Source organism: Neolamprologus brichardi, chromosome 4 (genome assembly GCF_056152115.1).
Source record: "Neolamprologus brichardi isolate AB-2024 chromosome 4, ASM5615211v1, whole genome shotgun sequence".
NCBI classification, from domain to species: domain Eukaryota; kingdom Metazoa; phylum Chordata; class Actinopteri; order Cichliformes; family Cichlidae; genus Neolamprologus; species Neolamprologus brichardi.
Window position 1 is genome coordinate 13,477,931 of NC_142107.1, and position 18,018 is coordinate 13,495,948.

At 39.9% G+C, this 18,018-nt stretch overlaps 1 protein-coding gene across 5 annotated transcripts in view; it reads right to left on the minus strand.

Annotated features, from left to right (window-relative positions):
• Positions 1-18,018, minus strand: part of baiap2a (BAR/IMD domain containing adaptor protein 2a) — a 50,617-nt gene that overhangs the window by 12,317 nt on the left and 20,282 nt on the right. For all 5 annotated transcript variants that reach the window (XM_006791367.3, XM_035908001.2, XM_035908000.2 and 2 more), the window contains exons 4-6: positions 9,203-9,264; positions 7,224-7,295; positions 4,544-4,681 (exon numbers count right to left, since the gene is read on the minus strand). In XM_006791367.3, the coding sequence (XP_006791430.1) occupies positions 4,544-4,681; positions 7,224-7,295; positions 9,203-9,264 (272 nt within the window). The remainder of the gene's footprint in view (positions 1-4,543; positions 4,682-7,223; positions 7,296-9,202; positions 9,265-18,018) is intronic.

The window sequence follows — 18,018 nt, forward strand, 5'->3', positions numbered from 1 at the left end:
ACTCACAGTCTGCTAGCCTTTCTAGCACTTCTAAGCAGAGCTAATAGGAGCAGCTCAACCAGTGTGCCCTCTCCACTTTTCAAATTCACAAGCCCCAAATTCTCAGTCATTCAAAAGGTCACCAAAGTAACCCAAGACAATGATGCAGTAAGAAAAAGCCTAAGCAAACACCAGCCACTATTATAGCTTAGGGACCTCAGGCTACATCATAGATCGAATGACTTGTTTTGCAAAGGTTATGAACATGAACGGAACCTGCTACAAGTTAGTGCAGTTCTTACATTCAGAGTTCACTGGATTAGCATATCTGCCTCTCTCTTTTTATGCCTCTTTACACTGACATATTCAGGACAAAATCCTAATAGGACAGCAAAAACTGCATGTGGCATTATGCAATCTGTTGCACTGTGTACAAACAGGGCTTTCCATAATTGCACGCAACGTGGAGGGAGGAGCGTTCACATCCTTCAAAAAGTGAAGAAAACTATAAGATTCAAAACATCAAAACTGTTTATACTCCGTTTATTCCTGTGGGGATTCGAGAGCATCTCATTGCACATCTCAGAGCTGCTTAGGTCTGCTCTTCTGTTCCTTCCTCATCAGTACTCTTCAGATTCAAGAACTGTATTGTAATGCTTCAGGGCACGACAGAAGGAAACTACACATTACAGTGTCTTTGTCAAAGCTCATATCTTGTGCCTTTTTCGAGCTGTGCATGAATGTGAATGAATGTACCCACAATTTCAGGTTGGGATCACTTTTCATTTTTTTTTTAATGACACAGAGCTGAAGAAGCCCAGAGCTTATCAAACATCTAATGACATTAATTCTTAATCGTGAACTCGTCTGTCTGTGACTGTCTGGGCTCTTATTAACAGCCTCTACAGAGCAAAGGAGTTTATCTAGATGAAACACCTTTCTATAGTACCTTTGTCCTCTCCATTGAACTATATAATGAACTGATTAGTATTCTAGCAGGCTTTGACCACTGAAGCCAAGAGAGAATGAGGAGGGGAGGAAATACAAAGGGACATATACCGAAGCGGGAGAGACAGTGGAGTGAGAGGAGAGGAAGACGATCAATAAGTTTGCCGGTGTCTGTTGCCAGACTGTTCAGACATACTTTACTTTTTAATGAAAAGAGAGGCCACGAAAAAAAAGGAAATCTTTTTGCCTCTCATCTGCTAAAATAACAGAAATGTGGCTTAGGAGAAGGAAATGGTGAGTGCATCTTAGCAACTTTTAGTTGTGCTTTCTCAGTTGCTGGAGAAAGAACCATTTTCTATCTGCACAAAGTAAGCTGCGGACTTTATATGTGCAGCCGGTCACTTTCTATCTCTTTCTAGGTGGATGGTTGTCATTGTGCGGCACAGGTCTTGTGGGAGTGCAGGGCTCTTTCCCTCTCTGTGTGTCGTCTTCCCTGCGGGGCTCAGGCACAAACGAGTTGACTTTTCTCTCACACGCCCACAGACATGATATGATCAGGGAGAGTGAGCAGGCTGAAAATGAGAAAGGGAGATTGATTTCTTCTTTTCTGCTAACTGACTGAACATTGTAGGTCCAGAGCTTTTCTGGTCATACAAACTCAGAAGAAGCACTTCACTTCTCTATGCCCAATAAGCAAAAGGTGTATTTTTTGCTTTTTGGGTAGTAGCTCTGTGATATTAGTCAGTTTATTTGCCCAACTACTGTAGCAACTACTTTCTTTTTGCACAGCCATTAAGAAAAAAAGATGGATTGATGCCCCCAGGGGTCTTTTGCAATCCTATTACAACTCTGAAGTCTATAATAAAGCTAAACTGTCAGTAGAATGTAAAAACAGAAAGCATTCATCTAAGTTGGCCTGTCATTTATATCGGGAATTTAGACCAATATTTTTAAATTTTACATCATTAAACTACTATTTGCACTTCTTTATTTCTGAAAGTTGCAGTTGCTGTTATCAAATGATGCCATGGGAACCTTACAACAGGCCTAATTATGTAGCACACGCTTCAGGTAGCCAGATACATGTAGCAACTTGCCATTCTTAGCTGAGCTTTATTGCTGTAGTGCCCTCAAACATCCGTCTCAATTCAAGCAGTGGTCTGAACAAAACCGGATGGCTACACGCTGCGAGCTTTGATGCTTTATGATGACACTTCAGACGGCGTCTCTTCATGACATGCCTGACACCGTGGAACAAACTCAATGTGACACAGCAGTCAGATCAATCCAGCACTGCCATACTGCTCCAGACAGGATAGGGCAGATGTGTGACTAAGTGCGTGTCACAGCATGTAAACTGATCAGACAGAGGAGGAGCCTATTCTTCAAGAACCTGAAAAGCAAAGGAATGTTTTTAAACCCAGAGAACTCTGGAAAACAGTGCTACACTTAAGTGAGGCTAGAATCATCAATCGGATTCTGTCATGGACGGCCACACTTCACGGCAAAGACCAACCCCGCAGTAATTACCCTACAAGTCTTGACCTGTTAGTTTGACATTTTTCCCTCCATCAGACTCAAGTTTCCAGCCTTGTGAAGAAACAGCAATCACACTGTTGACATTCTCTGCTGTGTCATTTTTCTCAGTTTGATATTGACACTGGCTACAGGACTAAACAAATAAACATGCAGACAGCATTTGAATAAAGCCTGACAATGAGAAAAGGAGTGCCTTTGCAGGAGTGTGTTTTCTGCTGTCAAGCAGGTGGTCAAATGCTAGATAATAAACTATGAAAGTTAACTAATTAAGTTATGTCTAACAGCAAAGAGTCTTTTCAACTCGTCAACATTCGTTTCACTTGAAGGACTCCCACAGATGCTGCTTTCCTATGGAAACAATCACGAAATGAATGCAAACGGTGCTTTGATCTCTTCGTGGATCCAGTTTCCATAATGCATGTAAACACTGAGTCAGCATTGTTTACAGTTTGATTGCTTTGTTTTTTAAAATCATTTTCTTTTAAGTGATGATTAAACATTTGATCTATACTTCACAGCAGGTTATAAAGTAAATGTCGAATTTCTAATAACTGCAAAAGACACACAGTACTGTGCAAAAGCGTTGAGCCATTGATCATTCCTTTATATTTTATTTCTAAAGGAGCTAGATATTTTGCTGTTTTTTTAAAGTGGTCTTGAGCAGCATTTCTCCAGGCTGTCAGTATTTCAAACATTTCTCTTTGTATATTTCCTGCTTTAGCACTCGTTTTTTTTGACCTATGAATAAACAGGCACCTAAATCAAGGGATGAACCACTTTTTTGTCCACACATAAAACACATCTTGGAAAAGAGCCAATTTTAGGTTGTATCTTTAGGCGTTTTGTAACTGGCAGTCTGTCACAGAACATGTAATCTGTTCTGATTTCTTCAGATGAATCTGCAAAAAGATGCCAAAGATAACACATTTTGATAGGCATAAAAAAAATTGCATCTTTTGCATCAAGGTGATTCCTACAGAGCTATTAGCTTAAAGATTGGCATATACCAGCATGGTGCACAGTGTTACCTTAAGAAATTTGAGGAAAGTGTACAAGTGGAGTGCAAAAGGAGTGGCAGACTTAATAAAAATATTAATAGCAGATGAACTGTGTCCGAAAATAATGTCTTTAAGAAATTTGGAAAAAATGAATAAATCACGATTTGATACAAGATTCAAGAGATGAGAAATTAGTGTTATGGAGTGATAAATCTAAAACTGAAGTTGTTGATTTATATGCACAGGACGTCAGGAGAGAGATACAACAGTGAGAATTTTGATCCAACATGCAATCCCAACTGAAAAGCATCTCTTTGCCAGCAACGTCATTTTTCAGCATTACCACACACACTGCCAATGATTTAAAAGCATACCTGAATAGAAAGCCAAACAATGGACCACTATCAGTAACTAAATATCAGTACTGGATAGGACTATCAGTACTAACACATGTACTGGCCTCCCAGGAGCCTGGACCTCACCATTATCGAAGCAGTGTGGGAACTAAAGGTAGCTAACATCCAACGCAGAGCTTTGAGAAGCCTGGTGAACTCTTCCGGAGTTCCTACTTAAACTACAAGAAAGCTTGGCTAAGACAGTTCAGGCTGTGATATGCTGTAGTATTATTAGGATAATCATTTTATTAAGCAACTAGAACACAGAAAAAATTGGATAAATAGTATACTTGGATAACATCCGGTTATGACTTTTCTTTTTTAACCATCAACATTTGATGTATAACATCCTCAGATTTCTGTCATCGTATCTAGCCCATTTTTGATAATTGAGTCATCTATTTTGTGTCGCATTTGCAGGCTGTGCTTTTACTCACCCCATTAAAACGTTGATCAAAGCCTTGTGCTGTAACATACTGGCTAAGTAAAGTGCACACACCTCGGTACATGAATTAGTGTAGTTATTTCCTCACACATGTTCTTGTCAAAGTGCTTGTCATACGTGTCTCAATGTAATAAAGATTGTTAAGGGTTCTTGGGGGCTCTGCATGCTTAAATGTTGCCCTTTCATTGTAATAATCGCAAATGTTTGAAGACATGCAAAAACTCTCAAAACAGGCTCACCTGTATCTCTTTTTCTCCATACTTGGAGGGGTTCTTGCTGCCCTGGCTCTTTCTGCGCAGCTTCTTTAGTTCAGCTTGGCACTTCTCCAGACTCTCCCCTTTGCTCTTGTGTTCCATCTGGTATTTCTTCAGGGCAGCCTACGTGGGGCAGCAAGTGGTGCACAACACAAAATTAGACTTCCTAAAACAGGGCCGCAAATTAAATAGTCTGAGTGAGAAAAAAAACAAAAAGGCAGAGAAATAAATGAGGCAAGTAAGTAACAGGAATGAAAACCATTTCCCAAAGGTTTTCAGGCAAGTTTGAAGCTCAGAAGAAAACTGAAAAACAAAACTCTGGATTCCACCCATAGTACAAAAGCACAGAAATAATTTGCTAGAGTTCTGAAACATGCTTCAGTTTTATGATACACCAGAAAATTATTTTTGTATGGCACTGATGCTGCAAGATAGGATAATTTAAAAATGTCCAAAAGCAGTCTTTTTAAATTAATGCAATTTACATAATCTTTTATAAGCTCTGGGATTGCTTTTTATTTGTCCCTTTTGACTGATTTAACATCTGCACTGCTTGTGATTGTGTCTCCTAAAGCATTTGCTGTCACTAAGTACTTTCTCAACCTGGTTAAAATTGATTTTCATGATGTGAAATGGGCAACAATCAGTGAGATCCAACAATGTTTTTAAAAAAAAACAAAAAAACAAAACAAAACCAATGCATGATTGCTTGTAAAAATGATAAAAGCTATTCATTAGTGTTTTTTAAACCAGAAATGTATTTTGATTAATATAATTTGCTTATTTATTCATTTATAAGCAAAACAACTTTGTTTCCAGGCTTTACCAGCTCTGTTGCTATAGAAACAGTGCCTAGTGTGACAAAGCTCATGTGGTTTCAGTACACGGCAAAATTGGAGAGCTCATGCATGAGGGTTCAACACCCACATTTGCATACTGTAAGTCACTGAAGATGCAGGTAGCATATTCTAGGTATTCTGAAAAGGCACAGAAAAGAAGCCGCTGTTGTCACCAGGAATCTAGCAGTATGACACATGCGGTTTTTCAATTTCATAGCTGAGAAAAGGGTGGCTTACTTCTATAGGATTGAGCTTGACTGAAATCCTGTAAACAGCACAGACCTCATCCAACACCACACTTAAAAAAAAATGGCTGGGATTTTTTTGGCCACTACTAAATAGTTTAACATAAGAAGTCCCTCTGTTTAATATGTTTTCACAAAAGAAAAATTACCAAAATACGTCTGTGCACAGGTTATCCTGTTTGTAACACAATAACAACAAATATGAATAACCCATCCTTTCATTACCTCAGTCCTTCCAGAAAAGCTGTGCACACAGCATTTGCTGTTCTGCTATTGACATTTAATTTAAGTCCAGGGAGCTGTGGCTCTATTGTGAACACACTTTAGCACATAAATCATAGCAGTGAGTAGAAACAGAACAATTGACTATTGAGTAAGTTTGCCCTGCAGGGTATATAAAGTAATATCCCAAACATCCTCTTTGTTGAGCTGAAATTCACCCCCTAATTAAAGCTAAAGCCAGTACACTTTCATGCGTTTACTACACAACTCTCCATCATTATTCCAGACAGATAACTGGTTTGTGTGCTTAAAGCAGATTAGAAACAGAGGGGTCAGATGGTGAACTTTGGTATGCGTTGAGAATTTGACCCTTGTTTTGAAGGCTGATTTGACTGAGATGCTTCTCTTTGCTTTTTGGAATTCAGTGTTATTCAGTCCAAACTCTGATGTGGATTTCATGGAGCACAAGCAAAATAGAAGAAAAGAGAAAAATCCCCCAGAGGAAACACTCCAGTCTTTCTGAACTCAGGCAAAGTTTCAGATGATTATTTCAAAAAGTCTGAGGTAAAGTGATCACTATTGTCACTGCAGCAGATCAGAAAGGCATCCATATTAAATGATGTTTGTTAAAGGCTCGGGGAAATTCCCAGAAATAAATGTCTGAAACTGCAGAAGAATGAGAAATTTATATTAGATGTATAAGAGAGTCAGCAATTCAAGATGGTTTCTAACACATCTCACGGCTTTAATATTAACTCAATATAACACCATCTGAGTTTACTGATAGGTCTCCCTGTTAAATGACACCCACCCCTCCCCATTAAAAAGCAATGTTATATAATGAGTGTGTGTGAGTGAGTAGCTGGGAGCTGAAGCAGCTCATAACGTGGTCCTTCCAACAAAACAGTACAATAATGGTAGTGTCCCATCCCCCAAAACAAGGCACAGCAGTACTGCTCTACACTCAGGCTGCAACCCACTCATTCTAAAGATATCACATGTAGACCAGCTTCACAGCGCTTACACACAACACACTCCAGGAGGGGTTTATTATAATCAGTCTACCCTTGACGGGGTGAGTAGACTTGAATGTTATTATGTTATTTCAAAACATCTCCTTTCCCAGACAGACCCTTTAATTGTCTCAGACTTTGAAATAGTTGAGAAAACACATGCATACACACATGTGTACACAGACGCACACACACACACAGCTTTACCTCCATCTCTGTAATCATTTAAGGTCATTTAAGGATGGATGCCACATTACATGAACTGTTAAAATAAGCTCACATATGGAGTGCACTTATGAAGTGGCGCTCTCCTTTGGATTTGGAAGCACAATGTACAAATACTCACAGTCAAATAACGAGCATCCAGGTCCACCTTCTTCTCGAGCTCGGACAGGAGCTCATTGTGGAAGGATTTCAGCTGGAGAAAAAACGCAAAAGATTTAAGTTAACATGACAGGTCTTGTGTGGTAAGTGAGATAAGATACAGAAACAATATTGTCCTGTGATGTCAATTTAATTTAATGTTCAAAAAGTGGGAATTTAGGTAAAGCTCTGCTAATATCCCATATATGTATTCGTTTAAACCACAACAATGTTTCCAAAAATTTGGAATGCTATTTGAAATATTCATAAACCAAAAGGCAATGGCTATCAAATCATTTAAACCTTTAAAAATTCATGTAGCACTCAAAACAAAAGAAAAAGGACAGAAGCAGCAAAAGACTGAAAATGTTACCGTATATAATGAATGGAAAGGGGAAAAAAATCTAATCTTAGACAGGAAAAATGTTTGGCTATAACAAGAGCCTCTGGGAGAATGCTTGAAAAGTGAAGATGTGGAGGGATTTACTACTTTGAATGAGAATGTGGGCAAAGAGTTTAACAAGTCTTAAGTCTAAAACTGCAACAAATTTGGGATTTTATCATGCATAATGCCGTGTATTAGTGGTAGACTTTAAACCCAGGTCATTCTTGCTCCTCTCTTAAATCGGATTCAAGATGGTACCCCACAGATAGTCGCACATATACACTATAATGCCAAAAGTATTTGCTCGTCTGTCTTCACACACGTATGAACTTGAGAGACCTTCTTAATCCATAAGGTTTAATATGACGTTGGCCAACCTTTTGCAGCTCTAGCACCTTTAACTCTTCCGGGAAGGTTTTCCACAAGGTTTAGAAATGTGTTGATGGGAATTTATGACCATTTTTTCAGAAGCAAGGTCAGATACCGATGTTAGACAAGAAGGCCTGGGTCGCAGTCTCAACTCTAATTAATCTCAAGGGTGTTGAGGTCAGGGCTCTGAGCAGGCCAGTCAAGTTCACACCAAACTGGCTCATCCATGTCTTTATAGACTTTGCTTAGTACAATGGTGCACATTCATGTTGGAACATGAAGGGGCTGTCCCCAAACTGTTCCCAACAAGTTGGAAACGTGAAATTGTCCAAGATTTCTTGGTATGTTGAAGCATTAAGAGTGTCCTCCACTGATACTACGGGGCTGTGCCCAACTCCGAAAAGCAGCAACTCGCTGCTCGGCCATGGAAAATTCACCCTCGGTCTACGACTTTGTGGCTGAGTTGCTGTTGTTTCCAATCGCTTCTCCTTTGTTATAATACTACTAACAGCTGATTGTGGAATATTTAGTTGGAAGGAAATTACCCAACTGGACTCGTTGTCCTATCACGATACCATGCTGGAATTTACTGAGCTCTTGAGAGTGACCCATTCTTTCAGAAATAAATGTAGAAGCAGTCTGTATATCTTAATTTTACACCACCGTGGGCCATGAAAGTGATTGGAACACCTGAATCTATTTAAATGCGTGAGTGAAAACTTTTGGCAATATAGCATACATTGGGAGAGACGCAGAATTAAGAAACCCTGTCCAAAATAAATGACTAAAGGGCAGCAATGAGGGCAACGACATTTTTCTATTATTTTTCTGTATTAGATGCACAGCAGTAACTTCTGGATAATGCAGCAAAGAAGAAAATTACCCAGAATGCCATACTGCGCAATTAACTCACTCAACTTTCCCAACCACCTCCTGTGTTAGCAATGTGGATGATATAGCCTCAGCAGGGCTATTCATTCAATACCAGTTTATGTTCATTTAACCTCACTTATCCCATACTGTCAATAGCTCCGGGCAAAATTTGTGTCATTACTGGGCAAATTGTTTTGGGAGCAGAGCCACACCACCAAACTAACACTTGTATTCTTGTTGTAATAACTTGGCTGATCTACTGTTAAAAGATTTAAATTGTATCCATATAGTGTTGAGCTGCACAGTTAGAAACCTTTTGAGCTCAGAATACAAACCATCTCCTCTAGCTGCACTTGGATCTGTCTGTGGACCTCTGCCATCTGGAACAGCACATCCCCTACACAGAGAGAAACAGGGAGACAGAGAAGAAACACATGAACAGTGCTCTACAACATGAGCAGCAAACAGAGAGAACGGGGAACCACAAGAAAAACAAAACAAAAGAACTTTGAAACATGAAAGAGATTAAATGAGGTATGCAACAGAGAAGAAACAGAGAGACCCCATCTTGCAACGCCCATGCAGTAGCAATACAAGACGCACAAACATACAGGACAAGTGACTTGCAACTGGGACGATGAAGAATGTTATGAAAGTTTGTTTTTTGGCCCAAGATAGCAGAAATCCGAGGCAGGGAAACAACATCAAGTGATGGGGAAAAATGAAAAGAGAATGAAGTGAAAAACAAAATCTGGGGGAAGCAAAAGGCTCAAATTAAATCTAGTTGTTCAAGGGTAAAAATACTGATGTCTTGTGGAGATCAAACATAGTGCCTTTCTTTCTTTGATTACTAGGCAGTGTAATTTATAGTGCAACAACAAAAAAAAGAAACACCTAAAAGAAAGGTTAAACTCTCCACAGAATAAACAAGTAAAGTTAAACAGCCAAAACGTAGAGATAAGGTAGGGTCATGCAGCTACTGAGGTTTTAATGTTTATATACCTACAGACTGCCTCTTCTGAATGTGCAGTGCATTGTCAAGAAAAGGAATACAAAGAGCAACATTGAGCAAAGGACACACATACAAACATACAAAGACAGGCCTGGTGTAAAGACAGTGTGAGATATACATGTACAGAAATATGAGACACATATTTTCCAAAGCCCCTTTAGATCTATCAGACATGCTACATGCTCTATATTTAATGACAAGAGATTGAGAACTTCAGTAAATGGCTACAGCATTGAGATATGAGTTTAGTTTTGGTTTCATTTATAAAATAAACAAAAGTTTTTTGTCATAGCATTACGTATTGAAACCTTCAATTAAAGGTTCCAAGAAATTAAAAGCATGACTGGAAAAAAGTTAAAACAATTCTCTATTACTCTGTCTCTGCAGACATTAATGTTGCGACCATTTTATAAAAGCATCAAATAAGGACAAAGCACTTTATTTCCTCTCCTGTTGCAGCCTCTTTTTGAAAACTGACCTAGGAGAGCACATCTCAACCCACCTCAAAATGCTCCATAAGTAAAAATCGCTACTCGAGCTGAAGTGGTTTTAGAACAAACTTTTATTCTGCACCAAAGGGCTTTGGAGTGGTCTCCTTCGCAACAAACAGCAAGCGCGGTGCAAACCGGTGACACTGAAGTGACCACGACAGAGCTGACTTTGATAGTTCAAAGAAAAACACAAATCCAAAGTTTATACAGAGCTGCGAAACTTGAGCTTGGTGTTTACGCCGTGTGAGGGAAGGAAACTGCAATATGCAATCAGCATTTTGCAAGAAAATTGTTAACAGTAGCATAACGTGCAGTGAATGAAACACTTTTCTAGCATAGCTACTTTTAACCCCATTCAGCATCTAGAGGCAGCATATAGATGCATATTAAATTGCACAAAACGCTGCATACTGTAGTTTATTAGGATATTTATTACTGCATTTGCCAGCAATTCTGACTTATAGTACAGTAAAGTGACAGAATTAAAATTCCACTTTTACAATTTTGCTGACTTGCTTATCACCAGAAAACCTGTGTGCGCAGCAAAAAAACTGACATCTTATCAAGATTTTTTTTCCTCCTTCATCACTTGCTAAATTCACTGCAATCAATGACACTACAACGCCTGACGAGCTCATCACCAAATGCCCTAGACAGCAACGCCTTTTGCTCATGTTGCAACCTGCCTGCTGATCTTGCGCCTCACAGGGGTTGAGAAGGAGGCCAAAGTATCCTGTCAGTTCCCAGCAGGCCTGCTAAGCAGCTTACAGATACTCATCCCTGATCACAGCCCTTCAGGCTTAGAAACTCTGTCATTCTGTTGGTGGCTTCAACTAGCCAGATCAATTAACTAATGAGTATCCATCACCCTGCTGCCGACAAAAGTACACTCACACATCATGTACAGTGGCAGTAAATAGGCAAAACAGGGTATTTGGAAGATGCCAGAAAGGTACAAAAACACATTTTCAAAAAGATATCATCCTGTCATCTGTAGTTTCATTACTGCAGTACGTACAACGTCAAAGCATATTTTACAAGCGCGAGAGAGAGAGAGAGAGAAAGAAAACACACACTTTGGGGATACAAATTGTTACCATGGCAACTTCAACATCACATAAAAACAGCAACAGCAACGTGGGCATCTTTCAATAGCAGTTAACATCAGAGCATTGCATCTAAAATTAATAAAGAAGCAAAAATGAGAAAAATCGGAATGTGTTTTGCAATGCTATTGGTTTCTACGGAAAACATGTGTCATGCACGACAGCTAGTGACACTTGGTGCTTAGAGCAACCAGCCTGATAAGGATATCCGCATACTATCAAGGACTGACATGACAGGTTGCTCACCATAAACTCAGATACAGATACATGGGATATGCAGAAAAACACCGGTAAATAAACTTTCATGGACTTGTCATTCTAGTATTAATATTTCCCAGCGCACTTGAACCTCGCCTGTGTTCCTGGCTGACAAAAACAATAGTTTCTTTGTTGTGAGGTGATCTGGTTTATCTGCACCTGCAGCTCTGCAACAAGCAGCCACACGCCTGCTAGCTTAAACCACTGAGTCAGACAAGGAAGCATGCCTGCAGGACTCCAGTGCATGCATATGAACAGACTGTCCCCTGAAGTATGACATCAGCTTGTGTAGATGTATTGACTGCTTGTGTAACAGCAGCCACGATACACCCACACAGGTGGAGATAGAGAAAAAAAAAAGTGAATAACAGAATGTGGGCTATGGTGAAGAAAATATATATATATATATATAAAAACTGGAAGTTTGCAACACAAGAGACAGAGATGGAGAGAATGGAGGTGGATGGAGAGACACTGAATCACTGGTGAAGGTCAAACCAGATTCACTAAGGGTTGTCATGGAAGCAGGATAATGCGAGGGTCGTTGCCATGGAAGAAGCTACAAGATGAGGAGCAATGCTGGCAAAATGTTGTGTTACAAAACACAGCTGAAAGATCTCCATCCTTACAATCAACCATCATTGCATCCGCATATAAAATCTCCCGGAGAGGAGAGTGGTGTGCGGCTCGCCTGGGGAGTCTGAGTAAAGTACAGTGTGTGTGTGTGCACACAGTTTCTGTGACTAAGCAGGGATGTAAACGCTAGTCTACCTGGCAAGCCAAGCCACAAGGGAAACAACTACACTGTAAGTAGGCAAGTATAATAGGACAGCAGTATAATGTGTGAGACACAGATAATAGCTGAGACTCTGGATGGCCCAGGGTGTATGCTACACATGTGTAGTACACTGTGGAAGCACAGCTTCTGAGGCCAGCTTGTATTTAAAGTTCATCCATCTCCTTCTCTCGTAAAGACACAGACACACACCCGTGTACACGTAGGTTCTGTAAACTCAACGATAAACTCCGTTTGAACTCGTTTCCCACTTTGCTCATTCATGTAGACTCCCACAGGAGGAGAAAAAAAATACTGATGCATGTTTGACATCTGGCTTAAATTAGAAGCTTAGCAGTCACAGCTGTTCAACCTACTAGCCTGATATAAGTTTGCCCAGCAATGGTGTCATGCATGTAGGCCATAATAAAGGCTTAACAGGGAAATATGTAATGGCTGAAGGGAAGTGAGGCAAAGTTTAAAAATATATATCATAATCTTGACTTTAATTCTGAGGTAGAGGTAGACAGCACATTCAAATGATCAGGCATCATTAAACCAAAACCTTTATTTTTTTTGGCTGCTGACCTAATAATTTAAAACCAAAAAAAAAAATGCATATTTTCAGTTTCACAATGGCCTTTTCTGAATATTTAATGCTACCGCAGGGGCAGTAGAGACTGAAAATTTTGCATCACTTTTGCATCTTTTGAATAATAAAGATTTTTTTTTTAACACTAAAATTATTTTAATTAGTGGACTATGATCTCACTAAGTCATGCATGTAAAGCTAGGGGTTTACATGCATGACTCAATACATTTATGACAACGTAAACTTGTGTGGGGTGCCGATATAGTCCACTGGGTTGAAAAGTCACCCATATGCTAAAGGATCACTGCAGGAGACCATTTCCTGTCTGTCATTCTCCCCATACATCTAAACTGTTATATGTGTTTTGCGGGGTCTCCTCTGGGAGTATAAGAGCTGCGTGTACTTTAGTAAACTAGTGAAAACCTGCATAAAGCCGAACAAAGCCTGGCACCATGACTGATACTTTGATTGCTGCTGCACAACCCCCCTTGTGCAATAGCAACATTGAATACTGTTTATCTGCCGTAGATATCTTTTTAGACCTCACTTGTCCAGTTAGAGCTTTTTAAGCTTGAATGACTTATAGGTCAAAGTTAAGTGGCTTAACAAATGAAACCTCCCTCCAAAAATGATCATAGGATTAGACTGAAAGTGAGTAAAAAAGCAGCCAAAATCCAAAGAAAAACTTTGAGACTTTCAGAAAGCATGGAGAACTATAGTATTGCATAAGAACACTCCAAAAGTTACAAGAAAGTCTGACTCCTTGAAACCAAACTATAAAGAAATACACAGTACTGTGTTTGTGATGTGGAATTCTTTTGTCTCCCTCACCTGACACAAAGACGTCTAAGAATCAAAAGTATCAACTTCAGAGTGAAAAAGAAAGTTCAACATAATATTGGGTAAGTTAGGCAAAGAGACACCAGGAGGTAGGACAGGGGAAAGTGAAGAGACCTGGAAAATCCCTGAAGAACACAGCTGTCATGTCACACAACAATGTAACAAAACAAAAAGAGCATTCAAAATAAAAGAGCAATAGCCTTTATCTCACATTACATTTGAATCCCTAATACAGCATAGTTTTATCAAATGGTATAAGGCTATAAGATAAACAAAACAAAACAAAAAAGAGCACAGTCATGCTGAAATAAGGAAAAAAAAAAAAAAAAAAAAAAAGAGTGGTTACTTTGAAAATCTAACTAAGCTCTTTAACCATGAGAGAGTGTGTGTGTGTGTGTGTGTGTGTGTGTGTGTGTGTGTGTGTGTGTGTGTGTGTGTGTGTGTGTGTGTGTGTGTGTGTGTGTGTGTGTGTGTGTGTGTGTGTGTGTGTGTGTGTGTGTGTGTGTGTGTGTGTGTGTGCGCGCTACTTGACCCTGAAAGAAAGCTCTATGTAAACCAGGGCATCTAAACACAGCAGAGTACACTAATGCACCACTGAGAGGAAACAACAGTAGACTCACTGGGGCTTCTAAAGTGCATTGATCTGTTTTGTATAGGCTACACCCTAAGAGTTGCTGCTAGTGGATTATTTCCCATGTACATGCTCAGACCTACAAATACACACACTCTTATGGATCATGGCATAGAAATAGTAGACAAGGTTTTAAATGATGACATAAAAATCTGATTTGCATGAATGGGTGTTGGATGTGGACATACTGGTTTGATCACACTTTCACACTGGCATGGCACTAACTGCTGGTTTTCATTGATGGCAGTCTAACCAGCAGAATTTAAATGTGCTGTAGCAGTCATTTTGGCAGTGGAGCACTCTGCAGCAGAGAAGAAGCTGCTCCTGGATCTGCAGCCAGTTGAAGGCAGAGCTGTTTCTGTAAAAGATACATTTTTAAAAATGTATACAGCACCTGTACATTTCCCACTTCCAGCAGAGACCAGGGTTAGCAGCTTGCGAATATTGGAAAGCACCACAACCCAACAGCATTAGGTCACTATGCTGGTGACGTTTAAGATTAGAATTACTTCATCTTAGCATCCGATTGGGCTAAGCTATATGATATGCTGAATATTAAAAGGCTCAAGGTGGCTCTGTCAGATTTTACTTCTTTACTCACTTAGGAATATCTACCCTCAACAAAGTGTGCACCATCTCTTTAAGAGGGCACTAAGGTACACTTTCCATAGACTATCTGTATTTGGTAGAATAAATAGGTAGATTTGCAGATGGCTGAGCCTACATTTGAGCACAACAAACATATTGATTGCTGTAACTAATCGTTCAGACGAGACTATCAAGAACCACCATGTTGCCTAGCAACATAGTGTTTATACGTGTGAGTATATGTGCTAATATGCATTTCTGTGGACAGCTGCTGTGTAGTTTATATTGATTATACATCTCTGCATTGTCTACCTTAGTGACCTTTTATTAAAGTGACAGATCTACACAACCTCGATTTTGCGTAGGATCACTTTAACAGTAACCTTTCCACTGAGCCTTGAGTAAAATTGTCCAGTACTATGCCGTTCCCTGCCATGAACAAATGAAGGGCATTGTGAATGTGTGTAGATGGAGACTGTAGGGGCCACTAGCTTCCCAGCATGCAATGCGTATCTCAGAAATAGAGCAGGATAAGGCAGAGACCCCTGGGATGGTGGCACAGAGCTAAGAAAAGAGCTCCTCTGCTCTCATTTAAACAGGGACAGGTGCTGGAGGAGGAGAGAGGTAGGCCACACTAAAGACAGACAGAGAAAGCAAGAGAGACAGACAGACCGTTAAAGCGACATGCATGTATAAAGGATGTGTACTTATGGGTGCTCATTCAAATACAGCATGTCAAAGTTAACTCCTCATGTCCCAGTATTTACTCTCAGCAACAACCATGTCATTTACTGTAGTCTTTTAGACAGCATACAATTACAGGCAGATATTTAATGCCTGTGTCCCAGGTCCATTAACCTAAAAAAGACAGTTATGCTACATCAGTTTGCAGCCTCATTTTCCCAGAGTGTACCATTTTTTTTTACAATAATTACTGGGAGGAATATGAGTTTTTGTGTGCGAGTGTGTGCTTTTAATATTTGCTTCCCTTTTTTTTTTCCTAATGCATGTTATTTCCCGAAAGACATGTCTTTGTGCTGAATCATGCAAGATGTTATTAAAATCTGGCTATTAGCAAGGCTAGAGAAGCTGATAAGAGGGGATGAAATATATTTGATTTCCTCTGGCTGGGGAGTCTAAAGTGTATGCATTTCACATTCTTGCCCGGGTTGTTGAAAACAGACGAATAAATCAAATGGCCAAAGGGGAGTTTGTTTTATTGTTAGCCAGAGACAGGGTAAATGAAAGTCACAGCAAATATAAAAACAATATGATATCTACGAAATTTCGGTGCTTGCACAGGTTTTTTGAAAAAGCTCTCACTGAAATGCTAACATTTAGGACAGCATAATGGAACACACCCAGTCAAGCACAGGCAAGTTTTAAAGAAGAACAGACTGACCATACTGAGTCTTAAAGAGGCCAAAACCTTCCAGCATACCTTCAGTGAAAAGTCAGTCATGCAGATCCCTGATACTCAAGTGGACAAACGAATGTGCTGACTTTCACTGGTTAGAGGGAAACCACCAAGTTTACATCTTGAAAGCTACTGGCATGGACAGCCGCAATAAATCAGTGTTTTCAATTGTGCATCAGGTGGGTCTGAATAGCCTCATCTCTGCTTGAGACTGGCAGCTTGAGCCTACCTATTGTGACTGTGGCTTAGGAGATAGAGCAGGTCATCTACTAATCAGAAGGCTGATGGCTAAGTCTCTGACTGCTCTCGTCTGTGTGTCAAAGGCCAAGATACTGAACCTGAGTTGCTCCTGATGCGTTCAGCAGAGTAAGAATGCATGTAAATGCTAGACAGAAAGCGCTTAGGCATAGAGAAAAGTGCATGTTCGAATGTGTGTGTGAACTGGTGAATGGGTTGTTGTGCAATGTGCTTTGAGTGCTCAAGTAGAGTAGAAAAGCACTAGTCTATTTGCAATACACATAGCCCATGTTATGCAACAAGAAAATGCAGACAAGACAACAGATTCAATCTACCATGATTCAGGCAATATTTCAGACATGCAAAGTTACGTGTAGACTCTTAATTTTATTTAGGTCTTATTAATTTGAACTCTGAAATCAATTGAGTAGAGCAAGAATAGCCAACACACCAGACTTTGAAGCAAGACTTTTTCTGGAAAAATAGGGAAACTTAACTGACTGGCAGAAATCTAACCAACCAGCCTTGAGAAATTTAAAAGAGGGCTTGTTACAGTGACGAATCAAAATGCTTGAAATTTCCGGAGGAGTTTAAACCTGTAAACTGCCTTAGCTACAGGCGTAGTCGTAAATAACATGCCTCTAGCTTCAAATGGATATAAACACAATGAAGAAGGGCTGGTTGGTTGGGACTGTCGTAAATACCTCCAGCCCCACAAACACCACATTTCCCTAAAAGGGTTGGAGAGCCCCACAAGCCTCACTGAGGTTATAATTGCTCACTCCCTCCAGACCTACATGAAGAGAGAGAGAAATAAAGTAAGAGTAGGATGGCAGACACAGCGAATGAAAGAAAAGAAAAAGAAATGAGGGAGGGAGAGCAGGTGTGTGTGTGTGTGTTAGTGTGCATGTTCATGCATGTGTGTGGGTGGCAAAGTGACAGGCGATGATTAGCCCAACCAGAGGAGGATATGTGGGAGGGAGTATGTGGGAGTAGTGGGGCTGGTGAGAGAGAGACTCCAGGCAGAGATCTACACAAGTGGATTAAAAGAGCTCTCATACTATATAAACACATAGAAATGGCACATGGTTTATGTACAAACACACAAAACGATGTAAAGTATAAAAGGCATGAATGCACATGGAGTACAGCGCACACCAGGGTGGATTCCTGTGGGAACACGCTTTGTTGTCAAGGTGTTGTA